The 23,460-nt window shown below is 55.8% G+C and overlaps 1 protein-coding gene across 2 annotated transcripts; it reads left to right on the top strand.

Annotated features, from left to right (window-relative positions):
* Window positions 1-175: 175 nt before the first annotated feature.
* Window positions 176-20,448, top strand: UBA5 (ubiquitin like modifier activating enzyme 5). Of its 2 annotated transcripts, none has more exons than XM_078619184.1 (12): window positions 176-1,251; window positions 4,388-4,433; window positions 5,296-5,385; window positions 6,113-6,222; window positions 6,346-6,432; window positions 6,992-7,076; window positions 7,439-7,543; window positions 9,822-9,949; window positions 11,569-11,704; window positions 12,567-12,642; window positions 15,071-15,192; window positions 17,566-20,448. In XM_078619184.1, the coding sequence occupies exons 1-12, from the start codon at window positions 1,103-1,105 to the stop codon at window positions 17,644-17,646; spliced, it is 1,215 nt and encodes a 404-aa protein (XP_078475310.1). In that variant the 5' UTR covers window positions 176-1,102; the 3' UTR covers window positions 17,647-20,448. The 2 variants fall into 2 exon arrangements, with proteins under 2 accessions (XP_078475310.1, XP_078475311.1); XM_078619185.1 differs by lacking the exon at window positions 176-1,251 and adding an exon at window positions 3,886-4,056.
* The last annotated feature ends 3,012 nt before the right edge of the window (window positions 20,449-23,460 follow it).

The raw sequence follows: 23,460 nt of genomic DNA, 5'->3' as shown, positions 1-23,460 counted from the left end.
GCCCCCACGCCTCCTCCACCCCGCCCCCACGCCTCCCCCACCCCGCCCCCACGCCCCCCCACCCCGCCCCCACGCCCCCCCACCCCGCCCCCACGCCTCCCCCACCCCACGCCTCCTCCACCCCGCCCCCACGCCTCCTCCACCCCGCCCCCACGCCTCCCCCACCCCGTGTTGTGGCATTTAAATATAAAAAAAAATACATGGCGTCTATAAAGTCCCTATATATATAAACACATTATACCATTAGTTCAATAAAATAGTTCGGGACTTTATGGCGACGTTTCGGGCGATGACCCTTCTCTATGGTGAATTTTACAATAACGCAGTGGGTGTGAAATTTTAATAAATATATAAAACATTCGTCAAGAACTCTGTGTGAGCTTCATATTGTGACGTTTGTTGTCACGTTCTGGCCCCGTGCCCCGACTGGGACATCTGTGACAAAGAGCTTCACAGCTCATCGGATTCCTGCGGTATCTAGTGAATATTCTGATTACTACAAAGTAGACATTACATAGGCAACGTTTCGGGCGATGACCCGTCTCTGCTGTGCATTCGACAACAACGCAGTGGGCCTTAAAGAGAAAAGTAACGCGCGACGTTTCGGGCATTGGCACCTTCTGCAGTAGGATGCAGGACACCCACGTGGTCTATTTGCCTTGAGCGGCACTTAAACGCGAGCCGCCGATTGGTCCCCGCGCGTCACGTGGGCGAGGCGCGAGCCGGCGGGCCGATTGTAATGACGAGGCAGTCGCGTGGCGCGCGGATCGATTCTTTTTGGACGAAGCGATTCGACGCGCGGCCACTTCTACAGCGTCGATTCCCCCAACACTCATTCCGCCGCGTTTTTGTTGCTTAAAACCCTGGAGGGGTTAACGTCAGACTGTTGCAATGTCTGACGTGAGGGACGATGAGGACATTTTTTTTTATATTTACGTTAAAAAAAACACTTGAGGGTTGGAATTAAAACGGATTCGATTCTTCCACCTGAGTAAATCGTGGGGGAATCGGATCGACTTGGAGGGTGGACAGTCAACGAACGCGAAAGGAAAGAAGCGACGCGGGGAGAGTTCGGGGGAAGAGAGCGAAGAGAGAGATCGCGATGGCTGCGGCTCGCCTGGAGGAGCTGGAGGCGCGCGTGCGGGAGCTGGAGGCGACGTTGGCCGCGGAGCGCGCAGCGGCGCGGGGCGGCGAGAGTCGTCCCCGCATCGCGACCATGAGCGCGGAGGTGGTGGACAGCAACCCCTACAGGTGGGAGACTCCACCACTCACCTCCACCATCACCACCACCACTCACCACTACCACTCACCACCATCACTCACACAGCAACCCCTACAGGCGGGAGACTCCACCACCACTCCACCACCACTCCACCACCACTCCACCACCACTCCACCACCACTCCACCACCACTCCACCACCACTCCACCACCACTCCACCACCACCACTTACCTCCACCACCATCACTCACCACCACACACACAGCAACCCCTACAGGCGGGAGACTCCACTCACCACCATCTCCACCACTCACCTCCACCACTCACCACCATCACTCACACAGCAACCCCTACAGGCGGGAGACTCCACCACCACTCCACCACTCACCTCCACTCACCTCCACTCACCACCACTCCACCATCTCCACCACTCACCACCACCACCACACACACACAGCAATCCCTACAGGCGGGAGACTCCACTCACCACCATCTCCACCACTCACCTCCACCACTCACCACCATCACACACACAGCAATCCCTACAGGCGGGAGACTCCACTCACCACCATCTCCACTCACCTCCACCACCACACACCACCTCCGCTCACCACCTCCGCTCACCACCACCGCTCACCACCACCGCTCACCACCACCGCTCACCACCACCGCTCACCACCACCGCTACAGGCGTGAGACTCCGCCAGCAGCACACCAATACCCGCTATTCGCCACGAAGTGACGGTGACTTCACCACGGCACCTGTACCAGGCCAGGTGCACTTTGAGGCCACGCGAAGTGTCGAAGGCTCGCTGACAAGAGGAGGTCTCGGGACAGACCCAGCAGGTGCCTTGGGTTGGGTGACTGAGATGACCGGTAGATGGGCCACCAGCTGTACCCCCTACTGTGCCAACTTGCTGCGTTTTAGCCCCACGGCTCGTTGTTGTGAGCGTCGCTCCTCTGCCCTCCGCTGTTGCTGGAGTACGACTGCCTCCAACTGCCCAGCAGCAGCGTCCTTCACGAGCCTCCTCCATAGAGGCCGATCTGACACCGCTGGTACCAATCGGTCATCGGCAAGTCCACTCAGCTCCACATCCTCCCATACCACATCACTCCATCTCTTCTCCAGCCCATGTCGTGCCCGTTTAGCCCCCTCTATGCGGCCAACAGACGCTGCTTGGGCATGCGGTGGCTGGGCATGTGGGCTACATGATCCAACCTTGCCTGCCGGAGGAGCTCACTGATGGGGATGTGTCCAGATCTTCAACGATTTGTGAGCTCCTCACACAATCCAGCCTGGTTAAACCCAGGATGCATCGTAGGCATGCCAGCCGGAATGTTTCTGATGGTAAGACCACCTCTTAGTGGCACACTCCAGGTTCAGCAGCAGCGCCTCCAACTCCTTCTCTGAGTGAGCAGCAATCATCAGCATACATAACATGGTTGACCAATAGGGAGCTATCCATTGACCGCACCCGGGCATCGATCAGCCTCCCGTTGTATCTGTACCAGATGGAAATTCCTCTGGTACAGCCATGGAAAGCTTCTCGAACTACGTGGTCAAAGATAATGTTAAATAATGTGGGAGCCAGAGGACATCTCTGTCACACCCCAAGGTGTACAGGGAATGGCTCTGACTCCCGGCCACGTAGTTTTATCCGGGCCTGCTCACCATCATGAGAGCCCTTAATGATCGTGAGCAGAGGGTCAGGGACTCTGAAAGCACGAAGAACAACCCAGAGCCCAGGCCTACTGATGGTATCATAGGCCTTGACCAGGTCAATAAAGCAGAGATGTAGGTCTTGTTGGAATTCCCTACACCTCTGCCTTAGCAGACGGACAGAAAATATTAAACCACATTGGGGTGCTCTCCTCAGCGTGCCTGGCAAGGCGATGTTGAATAATCCTTTCCAGGACCTTTCCTGAGACACTGAGAAGAGAGATGCCCCTATAGTTGTTACAGTCTGCGGAGCCCGTCCTGTGGTCCACACAGTTGTGATGATGTCATGTAGGGCAGTCTGCACACAGATGCCACCCTCCCTCAGCATTACGCTTGGGAGATCGTCTCTGCCCGGCGCTTTTCCTGGTCTCAGACTTCGGATCGCCCGTCACGCTTCCTCCACAGATGACACCTCAGCCAACCATTCAGGAGAGGCGGCTACTTTTGCCAATATTTGAGGCACGGCAGCCCTAGCAGGGTCGTCCCTATCTTGCCCCATGATGTTGCCTGGGCTGAGGGAATTCCCCTCCCCCAAGACCTCCCAAAAATGTTCTGAAAACCTGCAGCCCTGTACCTGGGGGTCGGAGATCGGATTATCGTTCTTTCCCTTAAGGATGGTGATAGGTGAGGCGCTGCAAGTTACTTTTTGATGTAATAAAACATTGATTTGTGCGGGCTACTGAGGCAGATTCCATCTCCTCAACAATCCGCGCCCACCACTCATCCTTGCAGCGCCGCACGGATCTCCGAATCTCCGAGCGAAGGCTGCGGTAAGCCGCCTCCTACAGATATCCCATATAGCCTTAACAGACTGTTGTTAGCGAGCAGCACCTATGAAGGCCGGCATGGCACACGAGGGGGTGGGTGGCCAGCACCACGCCCGGCGCCTTTGTCTCCCTAGTGGCGATGTTACTACACACTGCACTAGGTACTCATTTGAGGTTGAGTCGACCTAGGGGAGGCGCAGTACCGGTTCAGATAATTGTCACTGGTGTCGGTCGTGAGCGGCAATCGAACTCGGGGTGCCGGGTTCATAGCGCAGTGCGCTAACCGCTACACTACCGCTCCCCAGCAGCACACACGCACAGCAGCACACACACAGCAACCCCTACAGGTGAGAGACTCCACCACCACACACCACCACACACCACCACACCACCACACACACCGCCACACACAGCGCCACACACAGCGCCACACACAGCGCCACACACAGCGCCACACACCACCACACACAGCGCCACACACAGCACCACACACCACCACACACCACCACACACCACCACACACCACCACACACCACCACACCACACACAGCACCACACACCACCACACACCACCACACACCACCACACACAGCACCACACAGCGCCACACACAGCGCCACACAACGACGCGCATTACCGCCCTCCTTGACGCGTCTCCCCGTGTGTTGTACTGCGCAGTCGGCTGATGGCGCTCAAGAGGATGGGGGTGGTGGACAATTATGAGGTGGGTGAGACAACCCAGCCGGCCTCATTCCCTCTGCACCATTCGGAGCACTGTTCAACATGAATTATATTCTTTATTTTACCAGGCAAGGCCCACTGAGCCAGCTCTTGTTTAGAAGCGACCTGGCCACAAATGAGAGCTCAGCAAAGTGGCTTATCATCGTCATCGCGTGGAAATCTATAGCAGCCAAATACTCTAAACGCGTGATGTTGATTCTGAATGTGGAGGGAAAAACTGGAGGACCCGGAGAAAAATCCACACGGCCACGGGGAGAGAAACATGCAAACTCCATATATACAGGCATCAGGGTTGGGATCGAACACACGACTTCTTGCATACCAGGCGACGTAGTTAACATCTCGCCACCACAGAGCCCAGCATACATACGTACACTGGGTCTTGAGTCAAGCCTGGCGGTTATCACGTGTTTCAGCCAAACTTTAGTTGTGAGTGAAGTGGGCGGCACTTAGTCGTAGTATCACAGTGACTACTGGTTATTACATCCGTCGTAATAACCAGGGCGGCCGCTGGTTTCGAACCACGAACCTCTGGAGCAAGCGGCGAACGCGCTACCAGCTGGGCCGCGTCAAAACCCAATTGACACCCTGGACGTATTGTCATAAATGTCCATCGACACCCTGGACACCCCACGTGTCCATCTACAACCTTTAAATTTAGACGTTGTCTTCTGGAGGGACTATCCAGCTGAAATATTTAAATTAATAAAATGCTTATCAAGGGATTCATTGCTGCTGAACATTGATGTGACTTTGACTCTGTTTCTTTGTGACCCCCCCCTACCGCCCTGCCTCCCATCGCCCCCCCCCCCCTCACTCTCCCGGCTCATTGCCCACGGTGCCAGCACATCCGCGACGTGGCAGTGGCGGTCGTGGGTGTGGGCGGCGTCGGCAGCGTCACGGCCGAGATGCTGACTCGCTGCGGCGTGGGGAAGGTGAGGGCCGCCGCTGCCGCTCGCTCGCCGCGTCTGCTCCAGAGGGAGCGGGTCGGTCCACGTGGAGTCGATGAGTGCGATCCCGATCCTGGATTGGAACGTGCCGAAGGATCATCTGCAGCTCCATATGATCAGGGATAGGGAGTCACAGACCTTTGCGGGCAGCTGCAGAGAAGGAGCGAGCGACCTCCCATTGAATGGAGGTTATTTTTTTATACTTTAACTACCGGCGCAATATTTTGGCAATGGTGCTGCAGCAGCCGGTGCTGCGTCGGCAGCGTTGCGCAAGCGCAATGAACAACACGAGCTCAACGTGTTTCCTCAATAATGCTGCACTTGAAAGGACAACCAAAAAATAGGAGACGTTTTGGGTAAAGCTCCTCAGTCAGCACGTAAAAATGCCACGAACGTGTTGAGCCTTTTTTATTTATTTCCAAAGTGAGACTACACAGTGATCATCGCCCCCCACTGGCAGACTCACGCCTGCTTGCAGGCCATGTGCCCAGCCACCGTGTGCCTCACAGGGGACAGCTGCTGCTGGGGGTGCCTTTTCAAATGGTTGAGAGACGAGGTGTTGTCACGCAAGTCGCTTATCGCATGTGACGCGCCCTGATACGCACCCTGAAGACGACGATTATCTCTCCCACGCACGCAAGTCGCACCGCCCGTCGCACTTGGCTCGCGCGTCGCCACCGCCTTGACCTGCGCCCGCGTGCGTGCGCTCTAGCTGCTGCTGTTCGACTACGACAAAGTGGAGCTGGCCAACATGAACCGGCTCTTCTTCCAGCCGCAGCAGGCGGGCATGAGCAAAGTGGAGGCGGCGGAGCACACCCTGCGGTATGCACGGCGGCGCGGCGGGGGAACGCGGAAACGTGCGCAGGGCAGCGCCGCGCGAGAACGATGCACCTTGCCCCACCCTCCCCTCCCCTCACTCCCGTTTCATCTCCCGTCCCCCTGCAGGAACATCAACCCGGACGTGCAGTTTGAAACGCACAACTACAACATCACCACCATGGGCAACTTCCAGCACTTCATGGAGCGAGTGAGGTCAGATCGACGTTCCTTCGGCCTCTTCCCACTTTCTTGCGACACCTCCGTACAACGACACCGTTGCGATCAAAAGTTCGAACCGGCCGATGGATCCTTAGAGGCCTGGAGTGATGCGTGTGTTTGTGTGTGCATGTGTTTGTGTGCGTGTGTGTTTGTGTGCATGTGTTTGTGTGCATGTGTTTGTGTGCGTGTGTGTTTGTGTGCATGTGTGTTTGTGTGATTGTGTGTTTGTGTGCATGTGTGTGTGCAGCAGATATGGTTAATGATGTAGAGCGGCAGTGTCGCAGTCAGTGCGCAGCGATATGAACCCGGCGACCCGAGTTCGATTCCTTCTTGCGACCAATAACAGTGACGATTATTTGAACCGTCCTGGGCCTACCCTAGGTCGACTGAGCCGCAAATAAGTACCTTAACATCAGCACTGAGAAGGCAAAGGTGGCCGGGCGTAGTTCTGGTCACACCTCCCTCGTGCGTCGTGCCTTCATAGGTGCCGGTTAACAGCACTTGCCCCAACAATCTCTTCAAGGCTATGTGGGGAATCTTTGTCTTTGCACAGTCACGGGGGCCTGCAGGAGGGCCGGCCTGTCGAGTTGGTCCTCTGCTGCGTCGACAACTTTGAAGCGCGCATGGCCATCAACACGGTGGGTGGTCCATGTGGCCACGCGGTCACGCCACAGCACCACACGCCGTGCCCCGCCGGGACACGTCACTCCAGAGCTCGTCACGGTTGGCTCTGGTAGCGCCCATCGAATGTCCTCACCCCTCCAGCTCCACGGACCGTTCGCTCCCGCCATTGTGACAAATGCGCGCGGGGCCAGCAGAGTCGTTCAAAATCGAACAGCGCTCTGGAGCGCACTGCTCTTTTGAACGGACCCCTGCTGTGAATTATATTTATCACGTGAATTATCAAGTTGATGATAGTCCCAGGCGTGTAATGAGGTGGGCCGGTTGTGGCTGATGCGGATGATGTTGATGCTGATGTTGATAATGATGATGTCCCTAGGCATGTAACGAGCTGAGCCAGGTGTGGATTGAGTCGGGGGTGAGTGAGAACGCCGTGTCCGGCCACATCCAGCTCATCATTCCTGGCGAGACAGCCTGCTTCGCGGTAAACACCGCACAGGCACCACGCGTGGCACACCGGCACGGGCACCACGCTGGCAGTGTTCCACGCACACGACACCGGCACATGCACCACACCAGCACGGGGCACCACACGGGTACACACACCACATGGGTACACACACCACACGGGTACACACACCACACGGGTACACACACCACAAGGGCACACACACCACACGGGCACACACACCACACGGGCACACACACCACACGGGCACACACACCACAACACACCACACGGGTACACATACCACACGGGCACACACACCACACGGGCACACACACCACACGGGTACACACACCACACGGGCACACACACCACACGGGCACACACACCACACGGGCACACACACCACAACACACCACACGGGTACACACACCACAACACACCACACGGGTACACACACCACACGGGGACACACCACACGGGTACACACACCACAACACACCACACGGGCACACACACCACACGGGCACACACCACAACACACCACATGGGTACACACACCACACGGGCACACACACCACACGGGTACACACACCACAACACACCACACGGGTACACACACCACACGGGGACACACCACACGGGTACACACACCACAACACACCACACGGGTACACACACCACAACACACCACACGGGTACACACACCACACGGGCACACACACCACAACACACCACACGGGTACACACACCACACGGGGACACACACCACACGGGGACACACACCACACGGGTACACACACCGCACGGGTACACACACCACACGTGGCACACACACCACAACACACCACACGGGTACACACACCACACGGGTACACACACCACACGGGTACACACACCGCACGGGCACACACACCACACGGGCACACACACCACAACACACCACACGGGTACACACACCACACGGGGACACACACCACAACACACCACACGGGTACACACACCACACGGGCACACACACCACAACACACCACACGGGTACACACACCACACGGGCACACACACCACAACACACCACACGGGTACACACACCACACGGGTACACACACCACAACACACCACACGGGTACACACACCACACGGGTACACACACCGCACGGGTACACACACCACACGTGGCACACCGGCACGGGCACCACGCTGGCAGTGTTCCACGCACACGACACCGACACCACACACGCAGCAGCGGCACGTGCGCCACACCAGCACGGGGCACCACACGGGGACGGGAGCCACATCAGCAGCGAGGCGTGCACATGCCACACCAGCTCGCACACCAGCTTGGGAACGGGCACCACGCTAGCACGCACGCCCACACCAGCACGCGGGCGCCACACCAACACCCCTACACTGGATCGCACAGCGCCGCACTTCAACGCGCCTTACATCTCACATTGACAACTCCAGTGTCCTGCTGGAGTTGAGCCCAGGGAGACCCCCGTTGGCAGCTGTCTCTGCGGGGCACGTGGTGAACCCACGCCGTCGGCCTCCAAGTGGCCACCAGTCTGCCAATAGGCCGTTCGATGTTGCCGTGTGTTTTGTTTTCTCTCCCAATTAAAGGACTCGAACCCTTTTTTTATATTCACATCACGGGATCTGTATTAGATATTGACCCGCGTGGTGGTTATGGTTAATGTGTGCTGCCATGGTGGCGAGATGTTAACTACCTCGTCTGGTATACAGGAGGTCGTGGGGTTGATCCCGGCCCTGATGCCTGTATATTTGGAGTTTGCGTATGTCTCTCCCCGTGGTCGTGTAGATCTTTCTCCAGGTCCTCCGGTTTTTCCCTCCAGATTTAGAATCGACATCACGCGTTTAGAGTATTCGGCTGCTCTAAATTTCCACACGATGCTAAGCCACTTCGTTGAGCTATCATTTGTTGCCAGCTCGCTTCTGAAAGAGAGCTACACATAGCTCAGGGGGCCTTACCTGGTAAAAATGTTTTTAAAGTTGAACTGAGAAGATGGTGGACGCAAAAATGCCACGATTTTTCGCGGAAAAATACCCGTATCGAAAACAAACGTGGGGCCCGTCCGGACTGACCACTGGCTGCATCTGTGCGATGCGCGTCCTGATTAACGGTGGTTATAGAGGTGAAATGCACCGAGGAACTCGACACGTTCGTCAGTAGAACTTCCTTGGCCTTAAACGGGAAAACATACGTAACAGGTGACGTGTTCGGGGCTACGGCCCTTCCTCCCGGCCACGACCGTGTGGTTTCACTTTGGTCGCCCTTGTCGGTGCCCGCCCACAGTGCGCCCCTCCGCTGGTGGTCGCTGCCAACATGGACGAGAAGGCGCTGAAGAGGGACGGCGTCTGTGCCGCTAGCCTCCCCACCACCATGGGGGTGGTGGCGGGCCTCCTGGTGCAGAACGCGCTCAAGTACGCTCGCCACCACGCTCGCCACCACGCCACCCTCACTCGCCACCACGCTCACCACCATGTTCACCACCACGCTCACCACCATGCTCACCACCATGCTCATCATCACTCGCCACCACGCTCGCCACCACGCTCGCCACCACGCTCGCCACCACGTTCACCACCACGCTCGCCACCACGCTCATCACCATGCTCACCACCACGCTCACCACCACGTTCACCACCACGTTCACCACCACGCTCACCACCACGCTCACCACCACGCTCGCCACCACGTTCACCACCACGCTCGCCACCACGTTCACCACCGCGCTTGCCACCACGCTCATCACCATGCTCACCACCATCGTCTCCACCACACCATGTCCACCCTCATTCTCACCAGCACACCTCTAACCCTAAGCACGCCTCTCCACCACCACCACCACGCATACCAAGGTTAGGGGTTAGCGAGAGTGTTTGTACCAGTTAGTGGGGGTTGTTGTAGGTGTTAGTGGGGTTGTTGTAGGGTTTAGTGGGGTTGTTGTATGGTTAGTGAGGATTGTTGTAGGTTTTAGTGGGGATTGTTGTAGGGGTTAGTGGGGGTTGTTGTTGGGGTTAGTGGGGGTTGTTCACAGGGGTTGTTGTTCAATATGAGTGTAAATGATATTTCTCTTCTTGGTTCTTTCGGTTAAGTCACATAGAAGGGAAGTAATAAAATAATAAAAATAAAACATAATAAAATTATTCTCACGACGTTTCGGCCACAACGCAAGCAGCCGTCCTCAGAGACAATTTCAACCGAGAAGATGGATTCTGGCTTAGCAATCATTGGAAGGACGTAATAAACCATTTCGGATCTTAACTGATTGTGTTCACGTTTACGGTGACTTTCAGACCGCGTTCCACTCACTGGCATGGTGCAGTGTGCAGAGTAATGTATGGTGTCGTAATTGTATAGTAAATATATAGCAGTGTGATACACATTAGGGTGGGTAGAATAATACATAGTGTTATATTAAAATGGATAAGGCAGCAACTGCAACAGCAGCAACTGCAGCAGCAGCAGAAACTGCAGCAGCAGAAACTGCAGCAGCAGCAACTGCAGCAGCAGCAGCAGCAACTGCAGCTCCCTTTGATGCTGTTAATCCTGCATGATGCACATGCATATGTAGTACTAATCACATTCCTGCAACTCCCATAAATATGCTAAATTCCTCTTGATATGCAAATTCCTTTGTCAAGGCGCCCAGCTTATATATATGCTCCAAGCTCGTGTGCTGTTTCATTCAGACTCTGTCGCCTCGACGGACCTGGTTTTCACCTGAGGACGGCTGCTTGCGTTGTGGCCGAAACGTTGTGAGAATAATTTTATTATGTTTTATTTTTATTATTTTATTACTTCCCTTCTACGTGAGTTTACCGAAAGAACCAAGAAGATGAATCCCTGCAGTCACGAAAGCTTTAAATCGAAAAGTAAATGATATTGTTCAAGTGAGAGATTTGCATTATGGTAATGGTTTGAGTTCGTGTTAAACAGGACGGACGTGGTGTTGGCCTTCATAGGTTGTCCTCGCGAACAGCTCTTGCCCCAACATATTATGAAAGGCTATGCTGGTGGGCGGGGTTTTTTGTGGCAGGTACCTGCTGGGGTTCGGCGAGGTGAGCCGCTACCTGGGCTACAATGCGATGCAGGACTTCTTCCCCAGCATGGCCATGCAGCCCAACCCCACGTGCGACGAGCACTACTGCTGCCAGCGCCAGCGCGAGTTCCAGGTGACGCCTGCTACCTCGTGCCGCGCTCCCCCCCCCCCCCCCCAATTACCCCACCCGCCCCGCACCCCTCTCCCCCCCCACACCCCCACCCAGCCCATCTCTCTCCGTCTTCTCCATTTCTCCGTTCGTCCAGTTCAAGTTTCTAGTTGGGTTTAGCCAGGTGGAAGTCAAAAGAGTCTCATTTGTGGCCTGGGGCCATGAGAACGAGATGTTGGTTTCCAGAGTAATCAGAGTTTTTATTTGTATGGGAGAAGGAATCCGATGAGTTATAAATATCTTCTTTTTCGCAGATGTCCATTAGGGGCACGGGGTCGGGACGTGACAATGACCAAGCCCATTGAGCAAGACGGTCTGCCTGTGGGTGGCGATCGCCATGCGACGCGCCGCTTGAGTAATGTCTTAGAATTTGGCTAAAATGTTGATGCCGGCTCGGCCACACGAATGGCCTGCTCTTGCGAATGATGTCATGGCACCCGTAACGTCTCCACTGCGAGTGACGCAGATGGCGCGCAGTGTTGATATCGCCAGGGTTGTTATTGCCACGGCTGTTATTGCCAGGGTTGTTATTGCCAGGGTTGTTATTGCCACGGCTGTTATTGCCAGGGTTGTTATTGCCACGGCTGTTATTGCCAGGGTTGTTATTGCCACGGCTGTTATTGCCAGGGTTGTTATTGCCACGGCTGTTATTGCCAGGGTTGTTATCGCCACGGCTGTTAGACCCGCGGTAACAATCGGGGCGGCTGCTGGATTCTCGAACGGTGAATATCTGCAGCGCGATAGCGCTAGGCCGCATCGTCCCTCACCACCCTCGCTCCCCCCCCCACCCCCTCCCCCCACCCCTCCCCCCCACCACCACCACCAGGCGAAGCCCCGTCAGGAGCCTCCTGCAGCCCCACCGGAAAAGGAGGCGGCCCCCCTGCACGAAGATAACGATTGGGGTGAGAGGGCGAGCAAGCCGCACGCACCTACAAGACAAAGAACCCCGTATGGCCTTGAACAGACGAAGAAACGTCGTGGTTTTTTGCTTTTTTTTTATTTTAATTTATTATTTTATTTTGATTTTCTATATCCGTGACTTTACCGAAAGAACCAAGAATATACTTTAACAGACCGTTTGGGCAAGTGCCGTTCTCGGTAACACCGATGAAGGTCGGCACGCCACACAAGGGGGAGAGAGGGTGGAAAAGCGCCACGCCCGGCCACCTTTGTCTCCTCGCCCCAGTGCTGATGTTTACACACCGCAGTAGGTTCTGATTTAATGCCGAGTCGACCTAGGGGAGGCCCAGGACCGGTTCAAATATTCACCACTGTTATTGGTCGTGAGCGGGAATCGAACTCGGGTCGCCCGGTTCCATAGCGAGGTGCGCTAACCACTCCACTGCCGCTCCCCACAGACACACACAGACACGCACAAAGATCCCCCATATAGCCCTAGCAGCCTGTTGGGGCAAGTGCTGTTAGCGAGCACCCATGAAGGCCGGCACGGCACACGAGGGGGTGGGTGGCCAGCACCACACCCGGCCGTCTTTGTCTCCCCAGTGGCGATGTTTACACACCGCACCAGGTAGTCATTTGAGGACGAGTCGACCGAGGAGAGACACAGGACCGGTTCAGATAATCCCTACATATGTTGGCCGTGAGCGGGAATCAAACCTGGGTCGCCAGGTTTGTAGCGCAGTGCACTAACTGTGAGAAAAACAAAGACACGCACAGACTAACGTACACACACGTACACAGACACGTACAACAACAACAACCGCCATTCGCCATTAAGTGGCGGTGACGTCACCACGACGCTTGTGCCAGGCTATGTGCACCTTGAGGCCACGTGAAGTGTCGAACGCCCGCTGGCAGGAGGTCATGGGGCAGACTCAGCAGGTGCCACAGGTTGACTGACTGAGACGGCTGGCTGATGCACCACCTGTGCCCCTACTGTGGCAACTTGCTGTGCTTTAGCCACCCGGCGCTCCGCTCGTTGTTGTGAGCGTCGCTCCTCCGCCCTCCGTTGTTGTTGGAGGGCGACTGCCTCCAACTGCCCAGTAGCGTCCTTCACGAGCCTCCTCCACTGAGGCCGATCTTGACACCGCTGGTACCAGTCATCGGCAAGTCCACTCAGCTCCACGTCCTCCTGTACCACATCACTCCATCTCTTCTCTAGCCCGTGCCGCGCCCGTTTAGCCCCCTCGATCCGGCCGAACAAAAGTTGTTTAGGCATGCGGTGACTGGGCATGCGGGCTACATGACCCAGCAAACGCAGCCTTGCCTGCCGGAGGAGCTCACCGATGGGACTTTGTCCAGATCTTTCAATTGCTGAAGTTGTTTCTTGCTGTGGTTGTCCCACCTGATGACGGACGCTTGTGTTGCACCCGAAACGTCGTGATTTAATTTATTTTCTACCTACGTGACTTTACCGAAATAACCAAAGAGTATGGATCCCTGCAGTCACGAAATATTCAAACCTAGATGTTAAATAATGTGGGAGCCAGAGGAGATCCTTGTCGCACCCCAAGGTGAACAGGGAATGGCTCCGACTCCCGGCCACGTAGTTTTACCAGGGCCCACTCACCATCATGAAGGTCCTGAATGAACATGAGCAGAGGGTCAGGGACTCCGAAAGCACGAAGAACAACCCAGAGCCCAGGCCTACTGATGGTATCATAGGCCTTGACCAGGTCTATAACGCAGAGATGTAGGTTTTGTTGGAATTGTCTACACCTCTGCTGTAGCAGACGGATAGAGAATATGGCATCTGTGCAGGACCGCCCTTTCCTGAAACCGCATTGGGGCTCCGCAAGCCTCTCCTCAGCGTGCCTGGCAAGGCGATTCAGTCTCCTGGCTCCGCCAAATGGGGTTTGGCCAGGAGACGAGGTAGGGGGTTATTTTTGCCGGACACACGTATACACGCATGTACACACACGCATGTACACACACACGCATGTACACACACGCATGTACACACGCATGTACACACGCATGTACACACACACGTACACACACACGTACACACGCACGTACACACGCATGTACACACACACGTACACACACACAGAAAGCTACAAACCCCCGTTCGATTTGCGCACAAGGCCTACAGCGGTGGCGACTATCTCAACCAGTCCTGGGCATCCCCTCGGTTGAGCTCTAAGCCTTAAATTAGCACTTGGTGAAGTGTCCAAACATCAGCCCTGGAAACACAAAGGCAGCCAGGCATGGTCCAGGCCACCCCACCCCCTCGTGCCTCGTGCAGGCCTCTATTGGTGCTCGCTAAAAGCACTTGCCGCAGCAGTCTATGCAGGCTGTACAGGAGATCTTTGTCTGTGTACATATATATTATATATCTACGTGTGTCTTTGTGTGTCCTGCCTGCAGGGATAGAGTTGTTGGCTGAGACGTCAACGGAGGCGGGCGAGGAGGAGGAGGGGAGCCCGGGAGTTGTTCTTGTGCCAGGGGTGCGACTCGCCTACACCAAACCCGCACAGGTCCACACACAGGTACGTACGCAGCTACACGCTCGCAGGTACACACAGGTACACACACAGGTACGTACGCAGGTACACACACAGGTACGCACACAGGTACGTACGCAGGTACATGCACGCAGGTACGCACACAGGTACGTACGCTGGCACGCACGCAGGTACACACACAGGTACGTACGCTGGCACGCACACAGGTACACACACAGGTACACACACAGGCACGCACACAGGTACACACACACAGGTACACACACACAGGTACACACACAGGTACGTACACTGGCACGCACGCAGGTACACACGCAGGTACGTACGCAGGTACGCACGCAGGTACACACACAGGTACACACACAGGTACACACACACACAGGTACACACACAGGTACGTACGCAGGTACACACACACACAGGTACACACACAGGTACGTACACAGGTACACACACAAGTACACACACAGGTACACACACACAGGTACAGACACAGGTACACAGACACAGGTACACACACACAGGTACACACACACAGGTAGACACACACAGGTACACACACAGGTACGTACACAGGTACGTACACACACAGGTACTCACACAGGTACACACACAGGTACACACACACAGGTACACACACGGGTAGACACACACACAGGTACACACACACACAGGTACACACACAGGTACACACACAGGTACACACACACAGGCACGCACACAGGTACACACACAGGTACGTACGCAGGTACGCACACAGGTACACACACACACAGGTACACACACACAGGTACACACACACAGGTACACACACACAGGTACACACACAGGTACACACACACAGGCACGCACACAGGTACACACACAGGTACGTACGCAGGTACGCACACAGGTACACACACAGGTACACACATACAGGTACACACACAGATACACACACACAGGTACACACTCACAGGTAGACACACACAGGTACACACACAGGTACACACACACAGGTACACACACAGGTACACACACAGGTACGCACTCGGGTACGCACACACAGTTACACACAGATACAAAGACAAAGATTCCCCGTATAGCCTTAACAGACTGTTAGGGCAAGTGCTGTTAGCGAGTAGCACCTATGAAGGTCGGAACGGTACAAGACGGAGTGGGTGGCAAGCACCACGCCCGACCGCCTTTCTCTCCCTAGTGGTGATGTTTACTACACACCACACCAGGTACTCTTTTCAGGCTAAGTCGACCTAGTGGAGGCCCAGGACCAGTTCAGATATCCTTCACTGGTGTTGGCCGTGAGCGGGAATCGAACTCGGGACGCTGGATTCGTAGTGCAGCGCCCTAACCGCTGCACCACCGCTCCCCACACCGGTACACACACACACAGGTATGCACACATCACACAGTGTGACATGGTCCAGCGATAGCATGTTCAATTCTCTCTGATAACTTCACTTGAAGTTAACTGTGACATCATATATCCTCATCTATTTACATATGTGTACACCGGTCACCCCATATATCTGTTTAATGTTTCTGTAACCTTAATTTAGTAATTGTGTAGTGAGCGACTTCCGAGATACGACGTGTAGAGGGCTCCTTATTTATTTCTCACACAGGCACAATCACTGGGCGATATATACATACACGCGGGATACGCATAGCTGACCCGTCCACACAGCCCCATCGTCGGCGTCTAACTCTATAGCTGGCTGACTAATATAGCGACGACGACGACGACGATGGGAGCCGTGCAGAGGATCGGCCACGCGGCCGGACGATGAAGAGAGATGGCGGTGAAGACAGCGACGGAAGCCCCGAACCCTCGCTCGCGTCCCCCCGATATCCTCCGTAGCGTGGCCAGGCCCCGCCTCCGGCCACGCCCCCTTCTAGAACCTTCCAGCAGGTTCCCGGAGCTTCCAAATTGACCCCGCCTTTTACCTTTAACCCAGACACGCCCCCCTCCTAGTTGGCTATCATATAACGCACCCATACCTGTGATTATCCCTCCTGGTCAACAGATGGCACCCTTTCATTACAATTGTACTGCGACCAGAGTAGAAATAATTCACCCCTCCGGAGTGACCATTTTTTGGTGAAGTATGGTCACATGTATGTATTCCTGTGGTGTAGAAAGCCCCTCATCCAGCAGTGGATTGATGACACGGGGGTGACCCGCCTTCACTTCTAAAGTCGAACTGCGTGGTGCCTCTCCCCCGCGGTCTCCTCTGGGTCTCCCCTGCCCCATCCCCCCTCTATCCCTGGGTCTCTCCTGCCCCCCCCTTCTCCCACGGGGTCTCCCACCACTCCTTGTTTACCTTGGGGTCTCACCCCTCACCCCACCCCCCTGTCCCCCGGGTCCCCCACCAACCCCACCCCCTTCTCCCCGAGCAGTTGGCTGAAGACGCGGGGCCCTCCGTGGAGGAGACGGAGCAGAGTCTGGAGGACCTCATGGCGCAACTCAAGGGGATGTAGGCGAGGCCACCGCCTGGCACAGGACCTGCGCACCCGGAGCCCAGTCATGGACCTGACCCGCAGAACTTTCCTTCCTGGGACCTCGGACCATAGAAACCCAGGGATGCCGCGTTCCTGCAACCCTGGGACCTGGAATAACCCGACCTTGGCGATGAACCCAGACCACAGAACCTTCACTCTGGGCAGGGACTCGTGACCTATGACACTCACTCAGCTTGGAAGATGTACGTGTGTGTGTACGTTGAACTTCTTTCGCACCGTACGTAGCCAACCGTGTTAATCGGAGGTGCGGGGGAAGGACAACAAACTAAATACTAAAAGCAGTCCTAAAGAGCTTGAGACCGATCACCTGGTCACCTGGAATCACTGGTGCTTGCCAACCAACCTGGACAATGAGACCTTGCAAGCACGGGCCTGGTATCATGGAAACTTCACAGGGAACTTAGGACCTTAGGATCTGAGCAAGGAACCTAGGCCTCAGGACCAGAACTGGGGTCAATTATAATTCCAATTAGAGCAGCATTGTTGGTTAGAAGGACAATTACATTGTAATATGTTGCGGATTACACATTTATGTACTTATGTTGACCTTCTTTCACACCGTACTTAGTCAACAAACTTAACATAAAAAGCAGTTCCAAAGAAATGTGTTCACAATTTAGACGTAAAAGTGCATAACTCCAGTGGCTTCCTAATATCGCAAGGAAGAGCATTCCAGACGGCCGCGGAAGCGCGTCTGACAGCGCGCGATGCAGTTGCCGTCTTTGTTCGATGGTCAGCCAAAAGCCGTTGCTGTGAATTGTAATCGATTCCAGGTCTGCTCAGCACGAGGGAACCGAGGGCCTTTGGATCCAGTCCCTGGCACCTCGTTCCTGGAACCTCGTTCCTGGAGCCTCGTTTCTGGAACCTTTTACCTGGAACCTCGTTCCTGGAGCCTCATACCCAGTACCCAGAACCTCGTACCTGGAACCTCGTACCTGGAACCTCGTTCCTGGAACCTCGTTCCTGGACTCCAGCGATCGTACACAGGAAGTCCTCTATTTTGGTTGTTTCTCTATAATGTCACCAACAAATTTACGGAACGTGATTCGATTTAAAAGGTGTCGATTTCACTCCGAACGTGATGAACAATCGCAAGATAGCGCGGGAGGTTATGCAGCGTACGTGACGATAGCGACGCCATGGCACCAACAAAATAGCGCTCAATCCTCGTGTTTACAACGTCGCCGTTCTCTGCACCGCGCTACCCTCTAAACGCAATCTCAGCCACCATCTCGGGTGATAATTCTATCTTAATTTATGTATTTAAACGTGTTATGTAATTTTCTGGTAACCCGTGCAATTTCATTCGACCCAAAAAGTGACCCCTCCCAAGGAACCCATCCCAAATTCATATCGCGAAGTCAACGGCGGTAAAATTCGGTTTTTAGATTTCCGTGGCACCTGACATCGCGCTTGTCCAGCGACGCGTCATCCAACATCGATGGAGGACTCGATTCAGACCCAAGGAGTCTAGAACTTCGGAACCTCGGATCTGAACCATGGGACCTCGACAAGGAACTCAGACCAATTGGACAGTCCCTCATAAGTCCAGGGACCCGGTCCCCTAATCCCAGGGACCCTAGAAATCTCATGAAGCCCGCTGGACCCGGTCCTTCCTGCTCCCGTGGCACACGCAATCAACCGTGCTGATGGAATCGTCATCGTCCGTGATCCATCCACTGCTGGATGACCTTCTTAAGCCGTCCTGGAGTGTTGCTGCCCCACCTACTTTAAACAACGGGTTTACCCTCGGGTAGCTAATGTCCATTCCCACGCTCGTGTAGTTTAAGTGTAAATCTCGCTACGGACACCGTGACCGGCTCTTGTTCTAATCGCTGCCTGCACCTGCTTTGTCCACATCTGGGCAAGGAGTTGTGCAACCGGGGCAATGTCTACCGCGTGTGTGTGTGTGTGTCAGTGTGTGTCAGTGTGTGTGTCAGTGTGTGTGTGTGTGGGAAGCGGTAGTGTAGTAGCGGTTAGCGCTACGCTGCGCTACGAACCCCGCAACCCGGGTTCAATTCCCACTCAGGGCCAACACCTGTGACCATTATCTGAACCGTTCCTGGGCTTCCCCTAGGTTGACTCAACCTCAAACGAGTACCTGGTGCGGTGTATAAACATTGCCACTGTTGAAGACAAAGGCGGTAGTAGTAGCGGCTACTACTACGTAGTAGCGGCTACTACTACGTAGTAGCGGCTACTACTACGTAGTAGCGGCTACTACTACGTAGTAGCGGCTACTACATATGTAGTAGCTACTTATGCTACTACGATAATCCGGCACTGGGTCGCATGGTGAGCACTTAAAGCTCGTTGCAAACCTCGGAGCGGATCAATGGTCGCAAAGTGGAGTCTGTACTGCAGGCAACTGGTTCGACCAAATTGCTCGCAAAACTGGTTGCAGCGACGTCCGCACACACGTACAAGCGGCACAGTTGCATTCAACTTGAGTTGCATTTAACTGATCGCTCGGGCGTGGGCACGCCTGTCGTTCGTGGTTGTTGCACGTTACCAGTTCTATAAATTGCTATCGTAGAACAAATTACGTCTCTCCAACACCCGCCACAGATGGACGGATGATTATATGATCCGGCCAACGGCAAAAACATCCACCCCCCCCTCGCCCCCTCCTGCGATTAAAACAATGGCCTCATCCGGCTCGAGTCGTCTTCAAGTTGACATCGCCCTGTGGCCGATATTCGCCGTTGATGCCAATCGTGAATAAACGCCGGCAATGTAATTCATTGTTGTTGATCAAAATGTAGCTTGTGTGTCTCGTTTGGAGGTGCTGTGTGTGTGTGTGGAGCACAGGTGAACACGCTGCGCTACGAAGCAGACGTGTCACGAGTTCGATTCCCGCTCGCGGGGCCAACATCGGAGACGAATATATGGACCTCCCTTAGGTTGACTCGGCCTTAAAGCAATACATTGTGGGGAATCAGAGGTGGCCGGGCGTGGTGCGGCCCACACCACCTCCTCGCCGTTCTTCATCGGTGCTTGCTCGCAGCAGCACTTGCCCCAACAGCCTGCGGAGGCTACACGAGGGGTAAACCTTTGCCCTCGCTTGTCATGCCAGGGTTAGTTGTGGTTGTTTGCAGGCGGCACCCTCTGGGTGTTTCGATCGCTCTGTCTCCACAAGCCTCGTGTTCCGAGATCTGTCACTCGAGAAAGCGATGGCATTCGTTCGGGGGGGGGGGCGGTGGGGCGTGTGATTGGGCGAGCTGGGAGACGCCGAGATAAGAGACGCAGCCTCCCAGACAGCCTGGCAAGAGGACAGACGGCGCAAGGGGGTGCCAGGAGCGCCCCTGGCGAGGGCGTGCACCTGCCGAGTCGGGCTCGGGGTGTCATTCGTTGTTGATGTCTGCACGCGCGTGGAGACATCCGGGACTGTGGAGACAAAGGCGGCCGGGCGGTGTCAGCCTTCGTAGGTGCTGCTCGCTAACAGCACTTGCCCCGACAGTCTGTTTACAGGCTACGCGTGGGGGGTCTTTGCGTGTGTGTGGGGTAGCGGCTAAAACGCAGCAAGATGGCACGTTAGGGAGTGCAGGTGGGCGCATCGGGCAGTCACCTCGGTCAGCCAAACCCATGGCACCTGGGTCTGTCCTGTGGCCTCCTGTCAGCGAGCCTTCGACGCTTCACGTGGCCTCAAAATGCACCTAGCCTGGCACAGGCGCTGTGCTCACATCAACGCTGCGTAGTGGCGAACGGGGGCTGATGTGCGAGTGCGTGGGGAGCGGTGGTGCAGTGGTTGGCGCGCTGCGCTACGAACCCGGCGACTCTCAGTTGGATTCCCACTCAATGGCCAATGTCGGTGACAAGAAATCTGTACCGGTCCTGGGCTTCCCCAAGGTAGACTCGGCCTTAAACGAGTGCCTGTTGTGGTGTCATCTTCCACGGGACGTTTTCCCACAACTGTTGAAAGTGTCAAATGTCAATGAAAACTCGTTTCGTGAGTACACAAAGACAAAGATCCCCCGTATAGCCTACACGGATTGTTGGGGCAAGGGCTATTAGCGAGCACCGTTGTAGGGGTTGGTGGCCCACACCCCGCCCGGCCGCTTTTGTCTTCCCAGTGCTGATTGTTTATACGCAGCACCGGTTACTCATTTGCAACTGAGTCGACCTAGGGGGGGCCTTGGACCGGTTCAAATATTCGTCGAGGACATTGGCCGTTGGTGCCAATGGAACGCAAGTCGATCGACGGGTTCGTAGCGCAATGCTCGCTAACCACTGCGCCACCGCTCCTCACTCGTGAATACAACGACAAATATCCCCCGTATGGCCTCAACAGACATTCGGAGCAAGTGTTGTTAGCGAGTAGTAGCACCTATGAAGGCCGGCACGGCACACGAGGTGGTGGGTGGCAAGTGCCAACAAGCCCAGGCCGGCCGCCTTTGTCTCCCTGGCGGCGATGTCAACACACCGCGCCAGGTACTCGTGTGAGGGGGGCCGAGTCGGTCGAGTGTAACACGCACCAGCAGAGGCACGAGACTTGCGCAGCCAGGCAGCCAGCCAGCCAGGCAGCCAGCCAGGCAGCCAGGCAGGCAGGCCGGCAGGCAGCCAGGCAGCCGGCCAGGCAACCAGGCAGCCAGCCAGCCAGGCAGGCAGCCAGGCAGCCAGCCAGGCAGGCAGGCCGGCAGGCAGCCAGGCAGCCGGCCAGGCAGCCAGGCAGCCGGCCAGGCAGCCAGGCAGCCGGCCAGGCAGCCAGCCAGCCAGGCAGCCAGGCAGCCAGCCAGGCAGCCAGGCAGCCGGCCAGGCAGCCAGCCAGCCAGGCAGCCAGGCAGCCAGCCAGGCAGGCAGCCAGGCATCCAGCCAGGCAGGCAGGCCGGCAGGCAGCCAGGCAGCCAGCCAGCCAGGCAGCCAGCCAACCAGGCAGCCAGCCAGGCAGGCAGGCCGGCAGGCAGCCAGGCAGGCACCGCGCCGAGAGGCTTTAAGCGAAGTCAACTAATTAGTATTGTGCCAGGTAAGGCCCCACTGAGCTGCGTAGGTCTTTTTTCCAGAAGCGACCGGGCCACGAATGACAGCTCAACGACGTGGTGGCTTATCGCGTGTAAATGTACAGCAGCCACATTTTACTCTATAAACGCGTGATGTTGATTCCAAATGTGGAGGGGAAACCCGGAGAACCCGGAGAAAAAGCCACGCAACCACGGAGAGAGCGAGGAGAAAGAGAGAGAGGAGAGAGACACGCAAACTCCAAATATACAATAGGCATGAGGGTTCCAATCGAATCCACGACCTGCTGTATGCCAGGCGAGAAAGTTAACGTCTCGCCACCGCGGCGCTCCGCAAAGGAGGAGCACGTGGATTGGAGAACACGCGGAAGGTTAGAATCGCCATCATCATCATCACATTGACTGCTTAAGAATCAAGTAAAGTGGCCTCGGATAGGATGCGCTGCCGGCGGTCGAGACTCGGGGCGGAGTGGCGGCCAAAGGAGGCGATGGGAGACGGAGCGGTTCGTGCGCCGGCGAGCGGACGCATCGTCGCGAGGCAGGATCGTGAGGGGTGCGGGGGACGCCCTCATCCAGCAGTGCGCAGAGCGTGGCTCTCATTGCATACAAAGTGCTTGCCACGAATAAACCACAACATTTTGGCGATCTCGCCAAGGAGCGTAAACCATCACGTGAACTCCGGTGCTCATCCTCGCAGCTGCGGCTTTTGGCTGCTGGCCATCACAAATAGATGGACGGTCGCTCCATCGCGCGGCGCTTTCAGACGCGCTTCTGCGGCCGTCTGGAACGCTCTTCCTCACGATATCAGGAAGCCACT

This window comes from Lampetra planeri, chromosome 62, assembly GCF_965212315.1.
Source record: "Lampetra planeri chromosome 62, kcLamPlan1.2.h2, whole genome shotgun sequence".
Classification (NCBI taxonomy): Eukaryota; Metazoa; Chordata; class Hyperoartia; order Petromyzontiformes; family Petromyzontidae; genus Lampetra; species Lampetra planeri.
The sequence above is the reverse complement of the archived record's forward strand: the minus strand, read 5'-3'. Positions and strand labels throughout refer to the sequence as shown.